General features: G+C 43.7%; 2 protein-coding genes across 3 annotated transcripts in view; both read left to right on the forward strand.

Moving 5' to 3' along the window:
* Nucleotides 1-2,992, forward strand: part of malrd1 (MAM and LDL receptor class A domain containing 1) — a 45,719-nt gene extending 42,727 nt beyond the window's left edge. Inside the window, exons 32-33 of one of the 2 annotated variants that reach the window (XM_068709937.1) lie at nt 132-239; nt 330-2,992. In XM_068709937.1, coding sequence (XP_068566038.1) covers nt 132-239; nt 330-416 — 195 coding nt within the window. In that variant the 3' untranslated portion in view covers nt 417-2,992. The remainder of the gene's footprint in view (nt 1-131; nt 240-329) is intronic. The other variant, XM_068709939.1, reaches the window with a different exon arrangement.
* Nucleotides 2,993-7,778: 4,786 nt separating this feature from the next.
* Nucleotides 7,779-18,434, forward strand: part of plxdc2b (plexin domain containing 2b) — an 81,978-nt gene continuing 71,322 nt past the window's right edge. The window contains exon 1 of the mRNA XM_068709940.1: nt 7,779-8,217. Within this exon, the coding sequence (XP_068566041.1) occupies nt 8,124-8,217 (94 nt within the window). The 5' untranslated portion in view covers nt 7,779-8,123. The remainder of the gene's footprint in view (nt 8,218-18,434) is intronic.

Consider the following 18,434-nt stretch of genomic DNA (forward strand, 5'->3'; position numbering starts at 1 on the left):
TGGAGGTCAGAGGCGTAACTGTGGACGCATAGCGGGTCAGTTTGATTTTAACTGCGGCTGCATTTCGGGCTCTCCCTCACATTAAGGCTCATCTAGTTCTCAGCCGGTGTGCATGATTGTCTCTCCCTCAGTTTCCTAGTCTGCATGAAGGGCCGGGCGGTTGTCCCAGAGTCGACCCCAGCAGGAGTGATGGCCGGGGGCTCTCCATCAGCGTCTATCCCTGGAGGAGGGAGGTGGAGGTGAGGTGTCTCCGCTCAGCCTTTGGGACTTCACTCTCTGTCTGCGCAGACGTCGGTAACGATTGTCTGTTTGTCTCTTTGTGTCCACAGCAGGTTTCGGCCTCTAAAGACGCCAAGCTGTCCTTCACCAACCCGCTGTACAAGTACTCCCTGGATGCTAATAGCTCTGAAGCATAAAAACAATGGACTTTACATATTGACTCTGCAGCAGAGCTGGGTCAAACGGTGTGTGCACATACTTGATGAGTTTGTCTGGACCCGCTGAGGGGCCATGTGGTGGGGGAATAATGCAAAGAGTGGAAGAAAGCTCAGATATAGTGCAAGGAAGTATTTCAATGTCAATTCTGATGACACAATTATCAAATGAATGATATGAGTGATATCCCCCAAATATCTGGTACTATAAAAGCTAAAGGTTGCGTCTACAAACTGATGATTGTTGAGTTTATGTGTCCATATGAATACCAATAAATGTAGTTTAAACATACGTGTACAGAGGTGAACAGCAGTGTCGATCTTTCTGCAGGAGCTCTGCTCTTTGCAACTCCCTTAAACACTTTCATTTGCAGTTGTTGTAGAGGGTTAAATTCTTAAAGAAATAGTCGACATTATTAGGAACGACACGTATAGATGCATATCTATAAGCGGAGCTTTACCTGGTAGAGCGAGCGCCCCACTTATACCAAGGCTGAGTCCTTACTGCAGCTGCGTGGGTTCGAATCCGACTCGTGGTCTTCTTTAGTAGAAGAAGAAAAAAGTAAATGTCAATGTCCATCAGTAAACAAGTCAAAACAGCCAGTGCTTCAGTACTGTAGCTCGCAGGGATGTTTGCGTGCGTCTGGTGATTAAAGGTTTTCTTTTAATGCTGGCAAAAGCAGAAAACATCCAGTTCATTGAACTGAGCGACTCCACTGAACACAGCTCCCGAATGGAGTCCTGACTTCATTAGTGATCCTTTTTAATCCCCACTAGTGCAAATAAAGTAGTTTGCTCGTGTTTTATTTGCAAATTAAAATCCAATACTAGTCGGCTTCCTGCAGCTGCTTTCTGTGTGTGTTGTGGACCGACTTTCACTTTCTCTGAGTCAACCGGCGCTGAGCAGATTGCTCATAAACAGCACAGTTAAACCGGTCTGGTATAAATTTGACGAGTGCTCAGTCACGGCTATTCTCAGCTGTGTGTCTCATCAGGGATGCCATCAAAAATGGCTTTCTCATATTATATATATATTCTCATATGACAGTCAACATTAGGATTTACAAGTTCAGGCCATGTTCTGTGTGGTGAGATATGCTAAAGAGAGCATCAGTTTGTGTAGGCGTCTTACTCTTAGGTCACATTGTTACTTTGTCAACACAACACATTGATTACATGTGCTGAAACCAACAAACACGTGTTGTGATGTAACGTTTTATCCCCTGCTGATGAGCCAAACAGGAAGTGATACTGCTCGCCTTAGAACATATACTGACTTGCAAAATAACCAGGGCTGCTACAATTACTGAGACATTTGTTTTCAACTGACCCTTAATTATGAAGTTATTTCCATCAGAAGACATCTTGGCACGTTACAGCAGTAAAAGCACAGGTGTAAATAATGACACTAAAGATGGATGGACCAGAACGGAGCCGTCAATGTTATTAGTCACACCTGTGTCAATTACATGTTTATTGATGTCTTATTAAATACCAAAAAGCTCAACATATTCTATAAGTGTTGTTTTTGTAATATGGTAGAAGGCCTCCTTCAGCCTCCATCCCATTTATAATAAATGTCTCATTCCTTCATTTTGGCACAAGTTCAAGTTGTGAAGCTCTAATTTTCAGACTGTGGATGAACACAAGCTCCAGTGTCATTACTGTTAAATCTTGTGCTCCATCACTGTGGAGTCTTTGCTGAGTCCATAGATGGATTCTGGGTCAGAGATTCATCAAAGGGCCACAAGATCAATATCGGTCTTTGAGCTGTGCACTGTTTCGTTGTTTGTGCCCTCGCCTTATATTGGCTCTCTGCCTTTCCCTCTGACACACTGTTCTGCACAAAGCCAGAGAGCAGGAACCACACATTTGGTCAGAACAGATTTATGACTGGAATCTGACATTGTGGCATCTCTTTTACCATAAAAACAAATATTTATAGCATGGATTCATATATCATTCTCAGAGAGGAACAAAGAGAGAGCGCTACGCTAACGTTAGAGAAGCAGAGACGGCTAGTGGGACAGATAGCCACAGCTAGCAGTAGCTAAAGCTGCATTCACTAACTCAATCTCCCCAGATGAAATCTGTAATTGAAGAATATCCATTTTGATGAACTAACTAGTTGTTCTGTGTGTTGTCCCATGCAATGAGGCAGTAGCTAAATTCAGTCTTGATGGAGTTAGAAACAACTAAACTCCTGCTAAAGCTAACTAGCTTAGTGTAGCAGCAGCTTATTGTTCATCATTTTGTTTGTGGATACGGTGTTTTGAAGATTGTCCAGAAGCAGAGCACAGATCTGTAGGTTTCATGGCAGTTATGTCTTCATAATCAGTAAACAGTATGAAATGAAGGCGTTACAATAGTTCTGCCTGAGGCATTTCTTAAGCAGTTTGCCTGCAAGCCTGAAATCTTTAAACCAATTTTCCTAAATTTCACTGCTTAGTTACATCTCCGCCTTTGTAAAACTGTATTGAATAAACATTTAGCTCATTGATCATGCATATGAATAGTATCTGACAAATCCATGGGAATTAAAACAATATTTCAATTTAGACTTTTGTGTTACATTCTTCTTATTTGCATACTTTTATTAGTTTTACCATTATTAACAATTGCAAAGCCAACATCCAACACCTTTCTGTCACAGAAGAAACACCAGCTCAGCCTTTTCACAGCCTCTACATCCATGTGTGTTTGTCTCAACCCGGTGACATTTGACCCAACGCAACTACAATCAATGACCGACACAAAAACCCTTTCCCACTAACATGCCGCCACACAAAACAATGCTCTCTACACGGCGGCCTGCTGATTGAGAATGTGCAGCTATCAATGTTTTCAGTCCCGGGCGGTCGCTTTTCTGGTGGCTTCGTTATTCGTGCTGTTGAATGGCACGCTGGAGAGCTGCTGCTGTTGTTGGTAAAGGTAACGTTAGTCAGCTTTTCTCACCGGAGCGATTGTTGTCACAGTGTTTTTTGTTAATCAGAGAGTCCATCTAAAGGTCACTGTTTTGTTTGTGTTCCACTCGGAAAAGGTTCCCGTAAATGAAAACGCTCCGCGGTGGCTGCCTTTAGGGTCCCTGCTGTCAAAATAGCAGTTGATTCTTTATATACATAACTGCTCACCTGAGACCTCTCCCATCCTGGTCTGTCAAGCCGCTATCGCAGTGTTCAGACCAATGAGCTCCTCTTGCAGCTGGGGACTGAGGTTACTCAACCGTCCCAGTTGAGTCAAGGTGAAACTCACCCCCTTTGGCTCTCTCGTCATCTCTGGCTGAGTGCAGAGGGAAGAGGTCTGTTTCTTCTCTCTGTATTCAGTGAGAGTGGATGGCGATCAGCACAGGGGGGGGGGGGGGCATCCCATCCCCTGACCAGACAAACACCCCAGGTCTCAGCAGAGGAGGCGGGCTGAGCTGCTTCTTATTGGCTCTCTTGTGTTTTTTTTTTTTGGGGGGGTGGGGGTTGTAAAAGCTTTTTTATCTACATCTTAACTACCTCCTGTGTGGTACAGCAGAGCTTAATTAAGAAATTGTAAAAGGGTGTTTTATGCAACTTGTGCAGCCAATCATCAATTAGAATGTTCCCTCATTACAGGCAGAGAAGTCATTGTGCATCATCAAACGGGGCTGATTTAATGACATTCTAAAGTTGTATAATTTAATGTTCGCCTCACAAGATGCACAAATGAGGCCTTAGAGAACGAATGCCGAGAGATAAATGACCTCTGCGGGGTAATTTATTCTGCCGTGGGCTGGAAATACAATGAATTACTCATGAGAGTTTGATCAATACATGACTGTAGTCCAGTGGTCTTCACATATGCAAGGCCTCCTTCAGACCTGCTGGAGGAGGCAGGCTGTTGCATTGCTCCCGCCTCCTATTTAGGTTGTTCATCATGTATTAATAAGTAAAGCTCTCCTCTGTTCAGGTTTGAGCTGGTAATGGACCACTCACCTTTCTGTTTGACTTGAGCTGCTCAGTTAATGATTCACTACACTATTCAGAGCGTTAATATAGCAGCAAACAGCTGTATGTAGAGTGGAGTAATGTCCACCTGAGTAGAGAATAAAGTCACTCTCTCCCTCTGAGTGTGTTAGCGCTGTTAGCTGCTAGCCGCCATGTTGAGAGCCATGTGGAAGCACTAGTTCTGACCTTTAAGAGCATTAGGAGCACCATCCAACAACCAGTTGGTTCATGGATCACAGGCAGAACTAAAGGAAATGATTGGAAGGATGTGATACCGAAGTTCAAAGTGTGAATAAGTAGAAAACCTCGGACCATTAAGGGAAGAAAGCTGACCTTTTTCAAGCTTCTACTCGAAGCAAAGCTGAACGATTGTGTGCTTTCAGGTCGTGTTAATACCTCTGTGAAACGGAAAAGCTAATAATCTGCAGTTTTAAAATGGAAAGATGGAAACAGCTGAGCTTGTTCTCCTCAACGTCTTTTTTAAGTTTGTGACTTCACTCTGTTCTGTTTATTAAGCGTCATAAATGCTGCGGTGACATGCGGCCTCCCAACTCAACAAGTGGGACCAAAATCTACACATAAGCACTCTTTGAAAAATAAAATGTTGCACTTCGATCTACGTTCCCTTTAATGTCGCTCCCAACTCGGTTCAGTAATTTCGTCACGGACGTCTTGATGGTCTCCAGCCAAGCAACAGTTCACGGCATCGGTGACCGATCCTGAGTCAGGAGGAGTCTGAGGAAGAGGAGGCTTAAAGAGCTGAGAGAGAGTGGTCAGCTGAGGACTAGCTTGGCTTCTTTTTTGCTGTAGTTGTGGAACAAGGTGATTAGAGCGGCAGACTGCATGGAGAGCTGTGGCTGAGTCCACTGTGATGATTTAAGAGTTGCAGAGAAAGAGACGGATATGTGGGGGAGGGAGTAAAGGGGAGCAGAAGTGTGTGGATAGAGGACTCTTCAGGACTAAATCCCAGCCTGGTACTGGACTGCGTGAGCTGATTGAAAGATGCTTTACGGTTTAAATAGCCGCGCTGCATTTGTCAAAAACAATCTCCCTTTATGATGGAAATACATCACTAGGCAGCATATTTTGATGTCTATCTGTTTTGATATACCTCCCTCTTGGGTGTGCGTCGCTCGCTTCCCGCTGAGAGTGATTTCAAGATTAATGTGAGAAAGTGGATGTGACACTATTTTAGCTATTTTAAAGGGAATTGGAAGAAAAAGCATGTCACTCGTTTCCTCTACGAGTTTTCATCATTTCGTCCCTAAAGATTGAAGTGCTCAGACAAAAAACGTCATTAAGAGTGTTCAGGATCACTTCATTGGTAATACATTTAGTAGAGAAATATGTCATTATATAACTTAGAGACTGTACATGCAATGTGCACTTTTACATTTTCTAATTGAATAGTGTGTCTGTATGTCCACAGACTGTCAACACGGGACAAACATCAGTGTTCAAGGAGTATAAAAAAACAAAAATAGTGGCAAAAAAAATACAGATTTGAATGTATTTCTAAAACAGGAAGTATTATGTTGCCACGGAGTACTTTTTGTTTTAGCTCTTCTGCGGGTGATGTTGCACCGTCACTGACACAAAGCAGCAACTATATTAATTTTGGGCAAGAACAAATCACTGCTGCAGCCACTAAGTTGGCAGTCGCCTGTAACGATAATGGGACAAAGGGGCCAGAGGAGATAGTCAAGGGAATAGCTAATTAAAATAGCGACATAATAGCTAATAATTTGGGAGCTAAATGGTGTGCTGTCAGAATATTTGTGCCCTCTCACGTTTGGATTCTGATGACTTTTATTACCTTTTTAACCTCTAAAAAAAGTTTGAAAATCCATTAAGCACAAAAAACTCTAAATGTTCAATATGCAGCCAAGTAAATTATAAAAGTGGTCCTTTATGCACAAGCTTTTCCATGACTTGTGGTTCAGCTCCTGAATTCCCACAGCGAGTGTCTTAATTAGAGCAAGCATGTGGTCCAAGTTACACTTCCTGAACTGAGCAATGAGGAGAAAAAGTAAAAAAGTTCGCTCACAGGAGAGGTCTCCGAGCTCTCCCTCTTCAATGTCTGGCTGCTCCCGAGAAAAGTGAACGAGCACAACCGACGAAGGGAACGAGGAGCAAATGAAATGTGAGTTTTTTCTAAATTCCCATCCATCTATTAACCCTTATGGTCTGTTCTGGGTCCTGGAGACCCCCAAACCCTCTTTAACAGCTCAAAGAACAAACTTAAATTGTTTTATCAGCTTTGTTCTTCATTCTTTTTTCATGATTTAAAACTGACTTGGACATGTTTTAGTCTGCTGAAGGAAACTCCTCTGCTGTTTCCTGTAAACATGGTTAAATACAAAGGGTTTTCAGAAGTGCCATTATTGTGATTAGTGTTTTCTGATTTCTGTTTCTGGATTTTTAAGAGATCTCACAGGAAGTCGGACCTCTCTGGGACACAGCGGACCCCAAACATCAAGGTACTGTACAATTCTTTGTTTATAAAAGATTATGTTTTTGTCAAACAAAAGGAACGTGTAGCATATATATCATAACATGAGCTTATGTGTAATAAGGCTTTGTGCTCATCAAGTTGGGGTTAGGGTTCAAAATGGAAATGGTTACCACCTCAATACTTTTCCAGTTATTGAGTTTCACAAGTGCAAAGGAAAAATATTCAAAGGAAACGATTTGGCTGATTTTGTATTATAATAATGCTCACACACATACAGCAGTGGGGTCAAGGGTCAACAAAACAGAAGGGTTAATAGCTTATATTATCATCCGACTTGCACCTGAAGAGGGCGCCCTCACAGTTCAATCACCTGATCGTTACAGTGAAGGTGAGGAAGGATAGACGGACAGATGGACCACAAAAACAAGCATATGTGGGGCAGAGTGGCACTGAAATAAAAGTAAAATAGCCTAATAACAGAAATCTGACCTGAAGCAGCCAACATAAAACCTCTCTAAACGTCTCGCATATCTTTTAATAAAGCCTTCATGCTTAATAAAAACAAAGCCCTCTTGAGAAATGAGTCCAGCGTGTTCAACATCTTTTGTCTGCTGGCGAACAGGAGGCCTACAGCAGCAGCTCCTGAACGCGTCTTCGCACATCACTCAACCGCTGCTTGTCAGACACGGTGCGGCTCACATCCTCGGGCACCGTCTCCACCGTCTCCCCGGCAGCTGGAGAAACGCTTTGTCTCCTCAGCTTCTTCTGCACAACACACACACACACACACACACACACACACACACAGAAGAAAAAGAAGAAGCCATTGGCTCCGAGGAGCTGATGACGGAGGAGCGCACTGTCTTCTCCAGGAGCGCGTTAGCCCACAACACACACACACACACACACACACACACGCACACACGCACACACACACACTGCACCTCTGGCCAGTGGGATGAGACCAGTGTGTCGGACTGGGAGGAACATTTAAGTGGGGAACTTTGTTTTTTCTTCATCTGCTGTTTTATTTTTCCTTTAATTTGGAGGTGGAGACCTGTTAGGACGAGCGCGTTTACACTCTCCAGGAGCGCGCAGTGTGGCACACGCTGGAACAAAAAAAACAAAAAAAACAGCTCAGTGCAGCGCAGGCAGGTTTCCGTTTTAAAAGCAGCAGGAGAGGCACGAGAGTTGCGGAGTCCGCGGGGGAAGCGGTGTCGGTGCACGAGGAAGACGGAGAGCAATCTGCGGCGGAACTTGGATATGGCGCGTGTGAAGACGGTCGACCTTCTCGTGGGAGTTGTTTTAGTTTTGCAGTGTTTGGGGGATGCCCGAGCCGAGATCCCAGCGAGTGACGGTAAGAGCACGCACCTTTACACATGAACGGGACCTGAGTGTCAGGGTCCGTTTCCTCAAGCTGAAGTCAAAACGCGTCTGCAGAACATGCAGCAGAGAACTATCAGACACAGGTGGAGGGTGCGTTGCTTTTGGAGCGCGAACTACTTTGCGTAATGCTCAATTCCATTTGTTGTAGTTGCAGTAAACCTCCATGTATCATATTATAATGTGTGTATGCAAAATAAGAGAAGATCCCGAAGGCGGTTTCTCTTTAATGATCTTATTTTTAGGAGCAAGGGGGACGTCATGACCTACTATCTTCCTTCTTCTGTCTAGATCAAAGACTTTATTGTCTAATTATCATATTTCCACAACTACTACACGTTTGAATTAATTGCCTTTCCTTCTTTGCACATTGATTTGCCCTCAGGGTGAGCTAATTACTCTATATTGTTGTCATGCAGTCAAAGCAATCAGTGCAGGGTAGGGCAATCTCAAACTGCCTCTGGAAATGTCTTTTTGTGTATTCTGGCTTATTGATAAGTGCGATTTTTTTTGTTTTTTTGTTCTTCTCTTTGGTATTACCCGGAACAACCCTCTGCAACTTTGTTTGCAGATTTGAGATCAGTAACCGTTGCACGGTGCAGGTGCTTTCTCTGTAGACGTCCTGCAGAGGAAACGCTGGATACCGGCACGCTCTGTCCATCTTGATGTCCTTGATTATCCAGTGGGGGACGAGGACTCCCGTGTGAACAATATCCCTACTGTAAAGCCACAGTGTGTGCACCTAAAGTCCACTAATCTCAAATCTAGTCCATCACTCTCTCTCTCTCTCTCTCTCACACACACACACACACACACACACACACACACACACACACACGCACACAGCTCGCCCTCTGACAGACGATGGAATAAGTTCATGCCAACGTTGGTCCTGTTCACACAGGCGAGCTCTTGTTTCCCAGAGCTTTTATTGCTGGCAGTGGATTTTCATCACATATCAGATAGTGGTTAGAGAAATGTTCGGCTGCTGACAGTGACTGTAAATTAAGCCCGTGTGTGCGAGTGCAGACCGCAGAGTTACTGGAATGCACGGCTCAGTTTGGGAGAGATGCTATCGGCCGTGTGTGTGGCCGCTCGCACACACTTTTTGTTAGTTTAATAACGCAGCCGTGCTCATTCTTATTTATAAATTCAATCAATCTGCTGCTGCTGCACTCATTTCACATCAGTGCTTTGGTTTAGAGAAACAACGGCTTGTATGCGTTTTTAGAATGAGGCTTGTTTTAGAGGCTGCAGATTGAGGAAAACATCAACATCCATTAACCAAAAAGAGCATTTTCCTCTCAGAGTGCTTCGTCTCCTGCTCGAGCCGCACACATTTAGTATGTAGGACAGTATTTTTAGACATCCGGGCGAGGTGGTTCCCTTGTCGTGGACTGACCTCGAGTCAGCTGTAAGGAGCAGCCCCCTGTCCTTCCTTAGATAGGCTTTTATTAATAAAGTGCAGGTAGACTCCTCCACTCCCTGGAGGTAAAATAATAAGGTACCGAAAGCTTTCCTACCCTGGTCCCGGCAGCTCCAGCTGAGCCTGAGATGTGAAAAGACTGGTTGCACTCCTTGCATGTATTAGTTGGATGAGCTGTGAAGCACATCTGGGTAAAATTACACAGCATCCTGTGAGCTTAGTGCATCGTTTTCTTTCATTTTATTGAAATAATATCACAGTCTGTGGCTCTGTGATGCTCACCCAGTGATACTCTCACCACTGGCTGCTTTTGCGGGGGTTAATTTGCACTCCAGTGCTTCTCTCGGAGTGGAAAAGAGAGATGTTTCGCTGGAGTCTGGAGTGTGTCTGCATGTGCGATGGGAGAATGAAAGAGGGAGAGAGCGTGAGAGAGAGAAAGTCTGGCCTCGTGTAACGTTGCGGTCTCTTTTAAAAGCCTGCGCTGAGGGCTGTTAATGTGCTAAGATTGCGGTTGTGTGTGGAATTTAATTTGCTGTGGATGCTCAGAGTTGTGTTTCTGCGGTCGGTGGAGGGTTAATCCGCCCACGGGCGGCGATATGGACGTTTCCATCTCCCTCATCCATCACGCTGCCGGCAGCCACCTCTGCAGTCGTACACGCTCTCACACAGGAGTGCAAGCTGCAGAGAAACATGCAGACTGGCTCTGAAGCTTGACCGTCATGACAAAGAGGCTCAGATACCATTTGGAATCCAGTGTCAAGTCTGTTGAAATGCCTTAATTCCTTAAACTCCCCCAGCCAACAAATCCCTTCTCAAATCTTTTATTCACGATGTGTTTTTAGTTGGTCCCCGTTGCCTCACTCTGACACTACAGGTGTCTGCAATGGAGCCGATGAAGTGAACTCGGCGACATTATGTTCTTTTCCAGCCACCTTCCAATTAGCACATAAACAAGTAGAGATCTTGGGAAGTCTAAATAGTTTTTAGTGCTTGGCTGAGGTAGAAAGGTTAGTGGATCAATAAAACACGAGGTGGCGTTTGATGACGTGTATGATACAAGTATATTTGGTGACTTATATGTACATCAGATGTGTGAGACAAACAGTTTTAAACAGAACATTCCCCATGTGTCCCAGTTTTTCCTTGTTGCAGTGTATGTTCACATCATACTTCATCAGCCTGCCTCCACAATTATGGATTAAATCATTTGCACTGAGCTGATGATGATGTAGCAGCAGCAGTAGTACTTCTCTTCTCTCTTGAGAGTTAAACGTGTCGCAGCGATCGGCAGGATGTTCGGATCGTGACAAGCCAAGCTACCGCCGACACGGAGTGCTTCAGGAATGAGTCCTTCAAACCAGGAAATGAGTTTCACTTCCTGTTCCCTTGCCTCAAAGTGTTTTTTTTTTAATGGATCTTTGGTTAGATGCCTGAAAAAGAATTTAGTTGGTGGTGATGTGAAGTCATGCGACCACAGTGTAGTTCCTTTATAGGCTAACGTTAGCTTTTGACTTCTGACGATTGCACTTAAGCTTCATAAAAGTTAATTTGTGAAGATTATCTGAACAAAACGTTAAAAGTATCATAATTGTTTGTTTGCTTATTTGCTGCAATAATCCAAAACAAATGGAAAAATCCCATTGCCTTATTTTTGCAAGGAACCAATGCGATGCTAACAGAAACACGTAATCACTGCAGCGCTCTACAGCGACCATGAGGACAGACGTTCATCGGTTTGCTCGTCGATGGAACGATTCAGTCAGCATTGTGTGGACGATGATGTCACGGCAGTTTCTCGGGGGGGGGGGGGGGGGGGACTATCCGCAGTGGAAAACGAAATAGAGAAAAGTACTGGTACCAAAAGTGAGTTGAGTTGAGCCGAACCATGCAGAGGAAATTAGGCATGAACTTAACCCCAACACCAGAGAGTCTGTTCCAATGGTAGCCAAAGGAGAGCTGAGTCAGGACCGGGACCTCAGAAGAATGCCAGTGGTTAAGGTATAATGCCGCACTTATACAGTACATATTTTTTACTCTAAGTGATGAGTTCATTTCCCACCAAACAAACAACCTAAAGCGATTCGATGAGGGGATGTGAAGAAGGATTCAGACTTGATATCAAACCTCTTTTCATGACGAATGCTCTCCTCTCTTTGTCATGCTTCAGGAGCGATTCCCGACACAAACTGTCCGTGGAGAACAAAAGGTCCGGCTCGGTCTACTTTAGTGAAGAGATTGTAAGCCTTCTTGGAATCTGCCCCTCCCTCCCACCCCCCCATCTCTCCCTCTTTCTGACATTGCACATTTCAGAACGGACAGAATGAGCTAGCCTCTTTATTGGCCCTCTGAATGACCTGCTGAAAGGATCTGCCATGAATGGATGACGGGGGTGGGGTGGTATGAGGGGGTGACAGACAAGGAGGGGCGGTGGCGGCGGCTGGGGTTTATGTGCTGCCCCGTATGCAGACACAGTGGGCCGCGCCATACAGCGCGGAGGCAGGGTCGACCCCCGTACCAGCATGCATCAGCACCACCAGGCTCCTGCATTGGTCACGCCTGGCCCTCTGAGCTCCCTGCCCCTTTTTTTTTTTTACTCCTGGAAGAAGCTCAGTTTGACGGCTTGAGAGGGCCGGAGCGGCACACAGAGTTCTATAGGCTCAGAGACAAAGAGCAAAGAGGCCACTAGTTAATGAAACCCAGCGCAGTTAAGCTCCTCTTTAGCTGCTTCTCATTGTCTTTCATGTGGTTCAAAAAGCCCCTTCACTTCCCCCGATTGCTGCAGAGCTCTGCCAGAGTTGTCTGCACTCGCTCCCCTTTTCTATTCGGTTTATTTATTTAGCTTATTCAGAGCTGCGAAATTATGGATCTTGTCAAATCAAGCAAGTTTGAAAAGGTCGGAGGCAGGAGCAGCGGCCTTGTTAGGAAGCCCTCCAGATCTGAATGTCGGCGGTTCAGTGAGAGATGACAGGCATTTTCCATTCATGATAAACATCCCTATTTTTCCACAGATGGTTGCAAAGCAGCCAGTAGACCACAGCCAGGCTGTTATCTGCTCCTCCTGTTGACTCCGCTGAGGGATGCTGCCGTGTACGAGACGCTAGAACGTCAAGTGAGGGGTGAAATGAGTGAAATGGATTTTATTTTGTGGGGGAGGAGTTGGCTTTTCTTTTGCCTGGAGGGGACAGTTTGGGGAGATAACGAGAAGAGGGAGGATGCTTAGAATAAAGGCAATTCTCCCTCTTTGCTGAGCACCTTCATATGAATTACAGCTGCATTATATAAATATTACACTCCAATTAATAGTGAGTAATGATTAGCAGCATAGGTCATTATATTAGGATAAAGAAATGAGAGTGTAAGAGCATCTAAGAGAGGGGTTTTCCTTTCCTGTTATATTTTCTGAAGATCCAGGAGTGTTTTTGTGTTGGTGTACTTTCTTTTTGCTTTCTGCATCTGTTAGCTATTTCCTGTCACAATCAATCAGCATCATTTTGCCGTACGCAGTGTTGAAGTATGTTCTTTCTGTTGTGTTTGTTTATTTACTATGACGGTGAGGGCACATAAATAGAAAGATAAACCAGGAACGCCAGCAAAAAAGTGGTGTTCCAAACATTTAGAGATAGGCCGTCCCTGAGTTTGTTGCAGTAAAGAGATACAGGAAAATGTTTGAAATATAAAACGATGGCATGTTTATCGGAGAATTCAAGAAATATTTCCACAATAGCTGGTCTGTCAAGAGTTCTTGTTTCTATACACATTTTCAATTTGCACGAGTAAAAAAGCTGTAAAAATGGACATATAGGTGGAAAAGTTGGTCAAAACTGAATATGAAAAGGTGAAATAATGAAGTGCATGACGCATGTGACTTAAGCGAGCTTGGAAACGTGCATTCATGTGCATTTTCTTTTGCTGATTCTCTTGAAATTTTATTAAAGTTTGCTCTAAATTTGGATGCAAACTTACCCGTTGATCAACCGATGGACTTCTTTCTGTATGACAGTTGGTGCAAAGTAAAGCATCCATGAAGAGAAAGGGGCCGACGTCAAAGTGTGCCGTTAACATTCTCTTTACCTTCTCCTATTTAACTAGATTGTAACTGAATGGAACACATCATGATCGTTGATCGTAACAATGTGGAGCTTTTTTTTGGTGGATTTTTCCTTTGAAGTCCTCTAATCCGGTCCTTGTTAATACCAGTCACATGCTTTCATCTTTGTCTTGATTTGACCGTACGCTGCTGCACAGCTGAACTACGAGTAAATGTTTTTACTGCGGCTGAGTTTGATTCAGGATCTTCTGAGTGTCTCGTTAGATCACAGAAGGCCTAGGCTAAAACCTGGCTCCTCCAGTGTAACCTAGATGCACAGTAAGTGCCTGGTATTTGACGACTGTAACCTGAAGTTCACAGCGCTGGATTTTATGGAGAACATATTGTATGAAATGGCTGGCTGGATGGCAGTCAGCTGCATGGCCTGTAACAGGAGTCCCTGTTGGCTGTGAAACACAGATGGGGGATGATTTCATGCTTCATACACAGTGAACCTGTTGGAGAGGCATTTTGGGGTTCCATGGTAAGAAGTGAAAAAAGGTGTAACAGAACAACAAGGAGTTTTCTTTCACAAATATTTAAGAAAACTAGATTTTAGATATCGTAATATGGCAAAAGTGTCTAATTTTAAAGGCTGCATTACAGTAAAATTATGTCATTTTCAGAACTTACCAGAATGTTCTATTATTTGTCTTTACCCACTTAGTAAAAGGGGCGATATGGCCACAATCTCCCGTCGCGATAACGGTTCTTTCATATCTCGATAACGATATATATCAATATATAAGTCTATATGAAATAATAATACAAATATTTTTTCATTTAACTAGGACATTTGGTGCAAAATAAGCAGATTTTTGCATAAATCTCGATAGGATTCCATTGAAAGATGATTAATTATCATTTTAAAATGATTACCCGGCCTTTCTTAGTCATTATATCCACATTACTGGTGATTATTCATCGAAAAAATCTCATTGTGTAAATGTTCTCAGCATAAATAGTCAATCCTACAATATCATAGCAATATTGACATCAAGGTATTTGGTCTCTATGTTGCCCAGCCCTACTACCCACAAACCCCCGCAGGTATAGCTGTGCATCCAAACAACAAAAAACTGCTTCTGCATATGTGAAAATGACATACGCTGCCTGCTGCTTATCCAGGCGGCGCCTGCACCGAAATGATGAAAAGCAAACCAAAGATTTGATGCGCTCGCACGAGGGGAGTTGAAAGAGGCGGCTCTCCAAAGGGGGAACAAAGTGCTACATGCATGGCTATCATGAAGGAGAGGAGAGAGCGTGGTGTTTCAGGCCGTCCGGTCATGCTGAAAGAAGATAAGGTGCCAGAGGAGCCTGTCACCCCCACCCCGAAGCGGGCTTCATATCCTGAGCCCAGCAGGAGCGCCGGCTTGGCTTTGTCCCACAATAGCAAGTGTCAGTCACAGGGTTTACGGCATGCTGCTACATGCTTTTGCCTATATGTGCAACTGTGTGTGAAAGTTTTCTCTCTCACACTCTGTATCTGTGAGTGTCAGTCCCCGTACTCTTTCTTTCTCTGTTGTTTTCTTGATTTTACACTTATACATGTTTGAATTTCGGACAGCAGCTAGTGAATAAACCAAGGGCAGGATCAGTGTGTTGTTGTTGTTGTTGTTGTTAGGGCTGCGTTTCAAACCTCAGTACTTTTTGAGTCCAGTCTGATATTTGGCACTGAAGGTTTGGTCAGATTCTTAGAATTGTTTCCTTATTCTCTCATCAGATATAAAGGTCTGGTGTAAACATCTTATTTTGTTAAAACAAAACCTGGCTTTGGCAGGGTTTCTTGCAAATTGCGTTCTTGAGTAAGTATTGTTTTGGCATCTGTGCCGGTATTTCACTTTGAAATTTGGAAGTGACTGTTCACTAATCCCCTCCTGGTTTGGTAACAGTAAGCTTGTACATGGGGCTTCGGTAACAGAGATGCTCCATATGAGTTTGGTGTTTTTTTTTATCCTTTCCAAAAACCAAAAACACAAGATCCAAAGTGTTTGGTTGGACTTATTTTGTGAGGTTACAGGTTATACAAAGACAAACAGTGTTTTTAATGGAGCTAGCTTTAGCTGAATTAGCTAACTTGCGGTAGTTTCATATCAGCTGGCGAAATCTAAGGTTACCGGCGACAAACTAGAAGCTGCTTCTGTCTTTCTCTGTCTAAAATCAACGACCAGATTCTGTTAAATTTATTTGTAAAGCCCAATAACACAAATCACTACTTTACATTGTGTACAGCACGCAACATCCTCTGCCCTTTGACCCTCGCATCGGAAAAAGGAAAAACTTTGACCCACATTGTTTAACGAAAAATAAAATAAAATTGACCACAAATTTGGAACGGTAAATCACTTTGCCGTCATTAATCATTGTAAAATGCACGATAATGGAAAGTTTGACAGGCGTAGCAACGGTGACAAAGGAGGGGTTACGGCAATTGTGAAACTTTTATCGCCGTACTTGTAGTCTGACTGATGTCTGCTGCTGGCCGCCCATTTCAGCGGGCGTTTCCTCCCCGTCCCCTATCTGTTTTGGTTACTGTCGCTTCATCCTGTGATTAGCGCTGCCAAAGAGATTGTGATTGGTTTAAAGAAAAGCAAAAGAAGCCAGAGCGTTTCTACCTCTTATAGCAGAACGAGTCGGACACGTTTCTTTAGCGCTGACGCTGTGGAGATGTCTGTCTGGCTATGCAAGACTACTGTACCTGTGACTGATTTCCTCGTGTTTTTTATTTTTTGATAGATAGAGTCCGCAAAATGCAAAACACTTTCATTTATTTCAGTGAGTGCAATTACATGTAACCTGCGCCCTTAACTTGACCCCATCAATCAGTTTATTGGTCTGTTTATCATGTTCACAGCATGCTCACTTAATGAGCCCATCAATTATGGTTTTACAACATGCTGTTGTTGCTTCTCCCGGTGTGAAATGCTATGCCGCCCTAATGCACGGACTACCAGGGGTCTCACTATAGACACGAGCTTGATACGTTTCAAGGTTCATCAGGGTTTGGCTGATGAGGTCTGGAGCTGGTACCTCCCGGTCTAAAGGTCAGAACAAATAAAACATCATTTACATTCTTTTAAACTGCTCTATTGATTTAGCCAACAGAATATGATTTTACAAGGCAAACATTGACAGAAAAATGTATTGTTCAAACGAAAGCTGTAATATAAGTAATTAATGAAATAATTAACAATAGCAAGTTTTGCTTTTATGCTCTTTGGGGATTTTATATAATTATGGTCCAAAATGATGAAATTGGATAGTTTTAGGTCAACCTTTCTTGGGGGAGGGTCCCCAAATCGCTTTCGGAAATTTACCGTTTTATTGCCAGAGATGTTTGACAAGTTGCCTCTACTTGTCTCATTAAGCTGGCGTTTATCTTGATTTATTGCTAACATATTGTCTTATAATGATGAGTTTCATACTGTGTTTACTGACTAGGATTTAATATTTGTTGTTGTCCATTCCATTAAGGTTGCCATGACATACTGTGAAGGAATGTAAGGGCCTTTAAATGTCCGTCGCCCCAGGGCCTCAAGTAATATTATTGCGCCTCTGGTACCACGATTAGCCCGCTAATGCTGCGCTCACTTGAGTGTGTTCAAACAGTGTTTTTGAGCTGTGCCAAGCAAACCCTTCGCAGACGTTGATGTGTTTTCCTTGCTATAGGTCCAACAGCGCTGCCTTTGTTGCTCTGCCCGGAAAATGTCTCATCGTTCCCTGTCCAGGAGTTTCTTTTCCCCGACCAAACTCATCCTGACAAAGAACAAGCACGCCCCGCGGCAAACGGCTCCTCATGGTGCAACTCTGTGACGGATTTTGGGTGGGAATGAAAAGATTTACAGCCACAAGTGTGTTTCTGCGTAAGCAGGCTGAGAATAGATTGTGACTTTGATGACTCTGTTTGCCACCTTATATCTATAATTCATACGGACAGAACACATCTTGAGGATGTTTAAACTGGTTATTGTTGCCTTTCAGGTGAACATAGTGTTCTGTATGTACACTTAGAGGGACTTTTTGCTGGCTTGAATGTTGATGTCTTGCAACACTAATGCTACAGCAACTGAAATGGACTCTGCAGTCTCAGGGAGTTAAAGTTGGTCATCTGTCACTGAGCGCTGGAAAGAAAAAGCTCAACATTGTTCTGCGACTTGTTTTTTGGCGAATTCAGCCCATCGAGTGAGTCATGAAGACTCAACACAGTTTTTGTAATACATCTGTAAGGCTCCCTAGCTCGGCTTTGCTGTTTATCACTTGACCCCTTCAGGAATCAGGGCTGCCAAGAATGAGAGGATAAAGGACTCTTCCCAGAAGCAAGCAAAGGTTTTTTAGAGGTCAGGGTGATTTGGAGTTTGGAGTATGCAGTTTTGGACAGGCTTGGTCCAGCTGTCCACCTCCTAACTGGGCGCCGGAGCTCATCCCGGAGCTGTAAACAGGAGGCCAGTTGGCAGCTCATTCATAATGGGAGTTTGCACTTGCAGCACGTTGTCATCGCTGTCTTGTTTAGCGCTTCTTTCTCCTTCTTCGGACACGATCAAACATGCTCGACTGAGCAAAACAAAACTAAACCCACCAAGAGTCAACAAGTGATTCTAGTAAATGTGGTTCAGTTTGTGCCAGGTGTTTCTGCCTCCCTGCCAGTGCTTACTTGCTGACATTTTCTCCCAGAGCTCAG

Source organism: Cebidichthys violaceus, unplaced genomic scaffold (genome assembly GCF_023349555.1).
Source record: "Cebidichthys violaceus isolate CVI_PGR_0920_01 unplaced genomic scaffold, fCebVio1.0.p SCAF_15, whole genome shotgun sequence".
NCBI classification, from domain to species: Eukaryota; Metazoa; Chordata; class Actinopteri; order Perciformes; family Stichaeidae; genus Cebidichthys; species Cebidichthys violaceus.